This window comes from Lolium rigidum, chromosome 4 (genome assembly GCF_022539505.1).
Source record: "Lolium rigidum isolate FL_2022 chromosome 4, APGP_CSIRO_Lrig_0.1, whole genome shotgun sequence".
Classification (NCBI taxonomy): domain Eukaryota; kingdom Viridiplantae; phylum Streptophyta; class Magnoliopsida; order Poales; family Poaceae; genus Lolium; species Lolium rigidum.
The window spans coordinates 104,764,479-104,774,194 of record NC_061511.1 but is presented as its reverse complement, the minus strand read 5'-3'; the positions used below and the strand labels follow the sequence as shown (position 1 = coordinate 104,774,194).

Genomic DNA, 9,716 nt, shown 5'->3' with positions numbered 1-9,716 from the left:
AGTGGAAGATAATTTGTATGACGCTGAAAAAGTCTGTCGATCGATCACTGTCGCCAATGCAATAGCTCTCAACCCTGCAAGATATTCGCAACTCCACACACTTGCGCACGTAGCCGCTGACCACGAAGCGGTTAGTTTGCAATCTCCCACTTTCCAGTGGAACGATAGATCACACAAACTTTCAGTAGCAAAACACCAGATCGATATGAATTGGTGTGTAGGATTCAATAGTTTTGCGTAGCAAACAACTATGAAGTAGAGTTTATCTTAAACATGGTCTAAACCTAATTTGGAAGCGTCCCTGTAGCTTATATATGCGTTCGGGACGACCAGGGTTCGAAACTAGGGGATACAAACGACGAACAAAACTGGTTCGAAAACAGCAGAACGGCAGTGCCGGTGTGGTTGGGCCGGCAGTGCCGAGGTGCACCTGACTGTAGTGCCGAGGTGCACCTAGCGCAGTGCCGCCCTGCACAGGCCGGCAGTGCCGATGTCGACTTCCTTCGTGCATGCCTCCCTCTCCTTCCTCGTGCGTCCGTGGATTGTCTTCACGTCTAGCACCATGTCCAGTTGTTCCTCTTCTCGTGCGACGCTCGATCTATCTTCATACATGATCATACATAAATGCAAAGATTTAGGTAGTATACAGCTTTCAAGATTTACACCGATGGAATCCTTCAGGAGTGAATTCAAGTGTTGTTCGAGTAGCTCTTTGTAATGGGTCCAATCATGACTTCATTGGACTTGAGCTTCAGAGCAACAACTTGATCATCTTGTAATGACGGAGGTAGTAGTTCAGTAGGGATGTCCTCGTCAAAAACAACAGTTCAAATGGTGTTACATCTCATGTTTCGTTTTTAAAAATTTAAGAAGAAATTGTATACTCCAAAATTATTTTGGATATAGTGATACAAACACCAAGGATATTTTGGATTCCACTCCTACATTTTTCCTCGAAAATTACTTTGTTCCTGTGTTGGCGAAACTGCCAAAAAATGATTGACAAAAGGAGATCCTATGCAATTCAACATGCAACGCTATTTCTGGAGGTGCCTATACATGTCTTTCCCATGTATGACTGGTCATTTCTTCTGGCTGGTTTGAAGGCTTTGCAGCATTTTGGTTGACCATGGAAGTGCCAACCTTGTCAGAGGAACTTCACCTTCATACACCCCACCTGTCTTATGCAGGTGATACACGCTGGTAGGTAGTGGTCGTCAATGAACTGTGACTTCGGCCATAGAACAGATATATCAGTGCACCAGCCACCAGCCATACAGAAACACGGATCCACGTGTGACTCCTGTGGCCAAAATGTGAGACCTTGATTAAGTTCAGAAGTTGCTAGAATCACAACTCAGAAGAACCTGCTTAGAAAATTGAGTTGGTAATAGGCAATCCCAAAGGCTACCGAATTTCAGGTGTTCCTCAAACACCCATCTAAATGTGTGGATTTGCTAGATGAAGAACCCCGATAGGGCGCAAAATACAACAAACTCAAACGGAAAACGAAAAAACAAACTAAGACAAACTATACAGAAAAGCAAGAAAGGAACACGGAAACAGCAGAAACAAATTTCAGGTGATATGTTTACAATGTGATGTGCCAACGAAAAGGTAGAGTATGTCAAGGTTGCAATTGTATACAAGCTAAGTTTCTTACCCAAGGTTCATCAGAAGGTATACGTTGATGAGGATGCAACATACTGGAAGTATAGGAACAAATGGGCACATGAAACCTGACACACAGCAAGATACTTTCAGGGTTTTTTAGATTGTAATATCAGGCTATCAAAATTCTAGTACCAATTAGGCCGAAAAATAACATCCATAGTCTAAAGGTTGTACCTTCCATTTTTCTTAAAGAGTTCTTGTCTTGTCCAATGCAGGAAAGTGCAATGGTAGAACCGAGCAAAAGCAACCCACTAAAGGCACATATTGTGTGTTGTATATATCTACAGAAAGTTGTAAAGGATTAGAATAACTATTCTTTCCCTTTTGAACAGGCTTACATTCATTTTCGTATCCATAGTAAAACATGTTTCACATTACTGACAGGTCCTGGTAAATAATATTGCGAGTATATAGTTGTAGTCTTGCATCCCAGCAGGCCAGCACAAGCCAAATAATTGAATACGTGGTACATGAGGCAGACAAATGATTGAATTATCACTTACAACGGCAAAGAGGAGAAAGAAACCGCAGAAACAAAGATGATGACTCCAATGCATACCAGTATTATGCATCGTTTGGCTTTTTGTCGCCTTACCATATTGACGACCTCACTGGCAGTAGGTCCTTCTTGAACTGGTTGCATAGAGGAGAGCAAATTAGAAAGAAAAAAAACTAGCAAGATCCTATCAGTAATTATGAAACGAATGCTAGGACGATGTAACACGATTTAGTTTTGAAGTGAAGAACCACTGGTGACATAAGATATCTCAGCAAGACAATTTACATGTGAGGATTACAACGAAAAATATAACACTGTAGATGAGTTACTTGGTCAGGTACCAGCTAATTTATGCAGTGGAAGCAAGCCAAGAAAGGAAGACAACATGCATAATGGCCAAATTAGGCATGTACAAAACATTAAATAGAGTGAAAAGTCATCTAATTGCACAAATAAGATAATATTTCTGCTGCCAACTTGAATCAACTCAACTGTATACAAGTGAATAAATTTAAGAAAAGGGGTTCAGAAAGGATACTCATTTTCTTTACCATTGCCAAAAGGATCCCCCAAAATATCCTCATCTAGCTCTGACTGCCCAGCCTGTGAAGCTAGTGATTCAAGTGAGCCTGGATCATGCCCTTCCATTGGCATTTCATCTGGAGGAGCGTATCTTACTATTAAAACAGAAATGGCAACCATTGTAAATGCCAATAGCGTGCCCACGCTTACCTGAACAAACAGATCAAGAAAACTGTTATTACCTGGAGTAACTCTCCACTCGGCAATGCAAACCATTTAACATGGCCAGTAACAATATTACCATCCCTGCCAACTGTGACACATCCATAAAAAAAGCAAGGATAGCAGAGCATATCCCGGTCAAGATAGTGCTCAAGGTCGGGACTTGAGTTCGATGATCGACAGCTGAGAAGATTGGTGGAAGCAGTCCATCTCTTGCCATAGCCATCACAATTCTTGGCTGGCCCAAGACAAGACACAGAAGCAACTAATCAGTTCTGGTTCCTAGTGTAATTTGGATACTCATTTGTTCCTGAATAGAAATGGGATAATCATCATCCCATTATAAACCTATTTATGATTTGGTTGCAAGTCCTAAGGTTAAGAAGTTTCAGTTATATATTTTCTAGTGAACCTACATATCCTGCACCAGGAGAAAGCAATGTAAGTGGGAAAGACATCTACAGATGCTCTAATTTCTCAATGTACCTGAGGGAGAATAGCGCCTATCAACGATGCTATGAGAGCAAGAACTGCCCCACTGGAAATGATATACCTATGTTTCAACAGAGAAGTGCAATGGAGTAATGCTCAGCACATAAATAAATAAATGTAATTATAACCATCTTAATAGCCAGGTTATTTAGCTTGAAGGGAAGCTGGTACTTACACTGCCCATTGCATTCCATGTTGAGCAAATGCAGATGAAATAGGGGTGTCAGGATCCATTGCATAATATGGCACCAGACCAACAATAACAACAGAAACCATCATGTAGAGGAAGCAGCACAATGACAAGGTCAAACCCATCCCCAGTGGAAGATCACGTTGAGGATTCTTCACCTGGAAAGAGTAAATTTATTCGTCAAACAAAAGATAATCATGTCCTTCACTGAAGTACCAAGACTCCAAGAGAGAATTTACACCACACTGGAGCACAATACTTGATAAATGATGAAAGAACATAGGCTAACCTCCTCAGCTGTGCTAGCGACTGCGTCAAAGCCGATGTATGCAAAGAAGAGAGTTGCTGATCCAGAAAAAACCCCGCTGGCACCGTTCGGAAAGTAGCTATGTACAAAACAAGCAATATCAGAGCAATGCCCACATTTGATTCTATGTATTTGTATATGTGACTCATAAACCTCAACTTTTACCTTTTTGGAACATTATAACCAGGCCACCCATTCTGGAATCCTAACCATCCACCAGCACAAATAATAAACAGCATGACTGCAACATTTGCAATGGTGATGATGCCTTCTACAAGTGAGCTCTGAATAGAAATTATTACTTATCTAAGTCAAAAATAGCCGGAAATTTCATGGGTTCCAAACTGAGTTAGTCATAAAACAAGACGTACCTCCTTGATTCCCAGACAGAGTAATGCGGTAACTATCAGGACAAGAATCGCAGCACAAGGATCAACTGCGGTGTCAAGCCCTTTAATATGCACTTGTGCTAGAAAGAAGGGCAAGTTGTCTTGGCCACCAAAAAAGAGAGCCTGAAAAAACAAAAGAATAGTATCTGGTTACTATATAGTCCACATATCAGAAGAGATCTTGCTATGGAAAATTACCAAGTTTGGTGAGATACCACGCGCGACAGTTGATCCACCGATTGTGTACTCCAGAATCAAAGCCCAGCCAATCAGCCAAGCAACACTGATAGTAGTTTGTCCACAAGTACAGAAGAAAACTAAGTGAAGTTCAGTGGTTCTTCCTACTGATATTTACGGCTGCCCAAAGACCAGCAAAGTTGGCCAAATATCTAGTGAAAAAAACTGGAAAGCAACAAGAAACTAATGGGATCGCATATTTGTGCTAGTACCTCTCTCCAATGCAAATGTAAGAATAGTGATAAGCACTTCCTGCTGAAGGGAACCGGCAAGAAAGCTCAGCATAACACAAGGCTGAAAGGGCAGCAGCAATGCCAGCTATCAGAAACGAAACTGTCAAGGCTGGTCCTGCATGCTCACGAGCCACAGTTCCTACCAGGACATAGATGCCAGCACCAATCGTCGAGCCAACACCTAGCGGACATCAACATAACAAAGTGAGATAAAAATGACGTATGTTCAACTGCCAGCAGCATGAAGTAAATCGCAATGCAGCACAGGAACACCCTCAAAAAGTGACTGAACTCCGAAACCAATGACCTATGTCACAGTTGGATCTTGCTTCACAATGTTGAAAATCACCAACGACAGCACAACCAAAAACCATTTTATTTTCCCTCTTTAGATGTAAAAGTTAGTTGAACCCATCTTTTCTTGTGATACGAGAGCACATTCCTCCGGAAGTAAGTAAAGACTCCGGTAGAGAACTAGATTCAGCTAGGGATTGCCACTTGACACCAATGCAACATGTCACCGGCATAAACTGCAAGAATTACGGGGGTAAACAAGCTAACAAAATGATGTAGAAGCAATATCCTACCATAGCACTAACAAGCAATCCTAGATTCGACCATTATCAATCGTCATTGATCCCACCACATTTTTGTTTCTTGAAATGAGACCGGGGAGAAGTCCCCTCTGAATCTAAAAACAAAATAAAAATTGATTGTCACTTGGGAAGGGCTTGCCCTCGTTGATAGTCCTCACAGCGTGGCGGATCTGAAAGCAACAACACGCTGCAGTCTTTAACCACAAAGAGGACCGACTTTGCAATGCTGCTCGTGTGGAGGCAGGCTAAAGCAGGAGCAATCGACCTCCAGACATGGCGTGTGTTGTGGGTGAATTCTCACGAAAAAATAGAGAAGAACAAAGGGCATTCAGATTGTGATCCTCTAGGATTAACTAGAAGAAATATCATCTCAGCGGCAGCTAGCTATCTAACAGTTGATGTAGAAACGAGATCCTGTGATAGGATGAGAAGATGAATGTACCGATGGCTGTCAGGTGAGGAACGGAGAGCGCCTTGGCGAGGCCTCTGCCATTGCCCCCATCCGCCGCTGCTTCGGCGGCGTCACGGTCGCTGGAGTTCGCTGCTGGCTTCCGCCGCGCCAGGCTCTGCAAATCCGACCAGGAGAGCCGTTTTCCCTGCTGCATGCCTGACCGTCCAAGGACGAGGAGGAGCGAAGGGCGGTGACCGGGTGAGCAGCTGCCCCTGCGAGAACGGAGACGAGCAACCCGAGAGGAGATCACCCCGCAGATCACAGCGAACGAATGAGACGAGTTCCTTATCTTTTTTGTCGTTTTCTGGGGTAGAACGTTGACTTTTCTAGGTAATACACTGATACTATTTGACGGTCTGCCACTAGCGAGAAAAAAAGTAACACTACCCAGGCCAGAACCGAATCATTACTACAAGAAGTAATGCTGTTAAGATCGGTGGCCTCTCAGCGCTCGGCAGTGCCATGCCGTGTTTCTGTCACTGACGGTGGGCCTGTGTATGAGAGACATCTGTCGTGCGTGTGTTCGTTGGGCGGTGCCAGCGTGATGGTGAACGTGCCACCTATCTTCGCGTGGTTTCCTTGCTTTGACACCCAAACCCGTCCACACTTGATCTGGATCTCCCTCTCGCTCGATAGGGCAACCGTTCCTCCTTTTTATGCCTCCCTCTGCCTCAAATCAACCACCGCACAGCCAGGCCCATGAGGTTGGGAAAGTCCTGCTCGAGGAGGGGGTCATGGGGCCATGATGGCGCCATGCAGGAGGACAAATCGGCGGGGCTGAGGCTTTGCCTCTCCCGCCGAAGCCGGCATGGAGGAAGGGGAGTCGGCCGTCTTGGAGGAGAGGAACAGACCTTGCGCCGCTGCAGCCGAGATGGAAGCAGGCCGAGCCGGCCATCAGGGGGAGAATCGCCGGCGGCGGAAGGGACGACGACCATGCCGCCGGGGGATGCCTAGTGGCGGCGGAAGAGAGAAAGACACCGCCTCCAGGCCGACACCGTCCCCAATCATCCAGCGCCCCGGCCACTGCCCTTCCCAACTACTGCGTGCCGCCGCGGACACCGTGCCGCCTCACCTTTTTTTTTTGCGGGCGAGCGTGTGTGCGCCATGGCGCTGTAGTTTAAACTCGCCGAGCTGGGAGCGCTGCCGCTCGCGACGCTCGCGGTCGTGCTCCGGCCGCCGTGGACACTGCGGGGAGGCTGACGCACTGTCGTCCCCCCTGCGCCCTAGATTGCCGGCCGGTTGCTACTGGACTCCATGCACGCAGCGTGGAAGAAAAATACCAGAATCACATAGGTATTTTTTTCGTCCTACTTTGATTGTGCAATTTCTTCTTACTGTTTTTGTTACCTGTAGGTTTAGCACTCCGGTACATCCAGATTTTAATGTACCATCGATTTTATTTGGGATGTTGTTCATGTCTTTGCATTTCCTGTACTGTGAGGGTTCGACGTACAATCATGCTTGTGGTTTAAAGCCATTGAGTTTTTGGCCAAACTAAATTCTCTTTGTAAAAGGAGATGAAGTGGTGAAAATCAATAGTTACTGCAGAATGATGTTATATTATGAAAAAAAATAGTTACATTTGTAGTGAAAATCAATTTTCAAGAACCCAAGAAGCATTTTTCAGTTACACTTCGGAAGTACTAGGAAATTAGAACTGATGAATCATTATATGTCGCACAACTACATGGGAAAAGCTTCGTTATTATAATTCCTATAGGTTATTGGACTTTTCTACAAGGAAGATTATAGATATTGTTACAAAATCTGTATTATCTCCTCTTTTTCATCGGTTGAGCTGAAGCAAATATATTAAATCGGATCAGTCCAGATTACGGATGTGGTAACAAATTTGTAGCATGTAGGAGATTGGTTCTCTTAACGAATCAACTAGACTGAAGGTACTTTGTTGTTAAGCTGGGTAAACGTGATAACCAGATATTTGATAGGTCGAGTTGAATTGTAGCACTACTCTAGGAGCAACTTGAGTAGCTCTTCTTTAATCCTTTAGTCTGATTCTTGCTATAGGGATGGTGTACTTCAGGTTGTAGAATATTATGAATGCATACGCACAAGGAGATAGTCAGTTAAATGCATGTTTAAATGGCTAGCGAAGGTATTGGTAAATAAATCAAATATGGATTCAACTTACTGATTTTATCCGTCATTGGCATGTTTATGTATACCACTGCTTATATTCGAGCGTATAATTTTGTGCTACGTGTGAAGACTGTTAACAGAATGTCTTATGTGGGTGTAACGCAATTTCTAGAATGTTTTCGTTGTTTATGATTCATGCACTGGCTACTTAACCAAATTTGATAATATAATGGGTCAATCACTGACTCATTTTCTTTAACATGCTAAAAGTGTTTTATGGTATATTTATGATTATAACAGTGCTTTGTATGTACTATAACTATTTAACCACTAACTTGAAAAACTAACTTTTAGAGTTAAGCGACAAGCAATAGTTAGTTTTTTGCCGCTTTGTTTCTTAATTATTCGTGGATTTTAGCAACTACTACGTAAATTTAGTTGTGAAGAAGTTTCTGTCAACTGGGTTTTCTCAAGCAGGATATTTCTATGCTTGCTTTAGTTGTTCCGAGATTGCTTAATTTTTATGTCAGCTAAATTTTAGACCACTACTGCACAAGATAAGAAGATTTAGTTGTTCTGAGATTGCTTAATTTTTCTTACCACACTAAACTGTATACGGAGAGAAAGTGGGAGCTCAACAAGCTACAACTACACTTTTCCAGATTTCTGGTTTGTCCACTCAGAGCTCAGACACCATCATTAATTTCCATTCCTCCTTTTGCTGTATGGTAGAACTTGTGTCTGTAATGTCTTTGCTCAATTGCAGAAGTCATGTTCATGTATTTAGAAATCGACAATGGTCTTTAAGTTCATTCCTTTGTATGCCCTTAAATTCTTCACGTTCTAAAATTATCGATTTTCTTAAGTCCCTTTTTTTTTGGTTTGTAGGTCCTACCAAAGTACTTCAAAGGTATATACAATACACTAGGATCTTAGTCCTATAATATTTTAGTTTTAGGGCCTATGGATGTTTTCTTGGCTTTAATTATCGATGTGTTTTTCTGTTGCCTTTGCATAGACCTTCCTTCCTGCTGATGGTGAAAGATCTTGTTCAAATATATTTTGGAAGGGATTTTGAGCTATTTGAAAGTTTTGGAAAATAATTCTCACATGATTTTTTATTGATTTCCTTAAATATCCACATGTTCCTGAGCATAGTGCGAGGCTCAGTGCCCCACACGATGCTACGTGAGCGTGGCAGCTTGTGCAAACAGCCGGGCACTAGCGCAGCAAAATCCACGTGTCACCGAGCTTACCGGAGCGCAACATCGTGCGCGGCCAGCAGGGCACTAGCGCACAAAATGAGCACCTGACCATGAGGCGTATCGACTAGAAGCAGATGGACATTTGCAAAGGTGTTGGTTTGGTAGATTTTCGCAAGAGTAGTTCTCTTAGTAGGATCGTCATCCATCAAGTGAATTAAAACTCTTAACACTTTGAGCAGAAGTTACATGGATTTCAATTGGGGCAGGGCCTGGAGGTACTAAAACATTATTCATTTTTTGTCCTAGTCAATGGATATATTTATCCCTTTTGATTCAGCAGTAGCATATGAGGTTTGAGACAGCATAATTTTCTAAAAATTAAACAAAGGTTGAAATTCTTACCGGAATGGAGGTGAACATTTTTCATGGGAGTTAACTTTCCTTTGATGCAGTGGTGAGAGTCACGACTTCAATTCATATAATTGCTCCGCGCAAAAGTTTCATATGCTATACAACAAGCCAATCGGTGCCTTGGTTGGTGCTTAATGAGTGTTGTACTTTTCATATACATCAGCAGGGTTGTTAACTAGAACTCATTT

At 42.9% G+C, this 9,716-nt stretch overlaps 1 protein-coding gene across 3 annotated transcripts; it reads right to left on the bottom strand.

Moving 5' to 3' along the window:
- Positions 1 to 771: 771 nt before the first annotated feature.
- Positions 772 to 6,065, bottom strand: LOC124650207 (cationic amino acid transporter 2, vacuolar-like). 3 transcript variants are annotated; one of them, XM_047189763.1, is made up of 13 exons: positions 4,745 to 4,931; positions 4,494 to 4,612; positions 4,278 to 4,418; positions 4,072 to 4,190; positions 3,889 to 3,985; positions 3,585 to 3,757; positions 3,404 to 3,470; positions 2,997 to 3,155; positions 2,725 to 2,905; positions 2,178 to 2,307; positions 1,849 to 1,955; positions 1,664 to 1,739; positions 772 to 1,303 (listed from the first exon to the last, which is right to left on the bottom strand). In XM_047189763.1, exons 1-13 carry the CDS (start codon positions 4,815 to 4,817, stop codon positions 1,183 to 1,185), a joined length of 1,563 nt encoding a protein of 520 aa, XP_047045719.1. In that variant the 5' UTR covers positions 4,818 to 4,931; the 3' UTR covers positions 772 to 1,182. The 3 variants fall into 3 exon arrangements, with proteins under 3 accessions (XP_047045719.1, XP_047045720.1, XP_047045721.1); XM_047189764.1 differs by lacking the exon at positions 772 to 1,303 and adding an exon at positions 5,804 to 6,065 and having other exon boundaries at positions 2,234 to 2,307; positions 4,494 to 4,578; positions 4,745 to 4,946; XM_047189765.1 differs by lacking the exons at positions 772 to 1,303; positions 1,664 to 1,739; positions 1,849 to 1,955; positions 2,178 to 2,307 and adding an exon at positions 5,804 to 6,065 and having other exon boundaries at positions 2,725 to 2,850; positions 2,938 to 3,155; positions 4,494 to 4,578; positions 4,745 to 4,946.
- Between the last annotated feature and the right edge of the window lie 3,651 nt (positions 6,066 to 9,716).

Coding starts and splice junctions, on each gene's coding strand:
- LOC124650207 (XM_047189763.1), bottom strand. CDS start 4,817: ATGCTGAGCTTTCTTGCCGGTTCCCTTCAGCAGGAAGTGCTTATCACT. Junction 2,906..2,996: donor TGTCACAGTTGGCAGGGATG/GTAATATTGTTA, acceptor CTGTTTGTTCAG/GTAAGCGTGGGCACGCTATT. Junction 1,740..1,848: donor CTCTTTAAGAAAAATGGAAG/GTACAACCTTTA, acceptor GCTGTGTGTCAG/GTTTCATGTGCCCATTTGTT.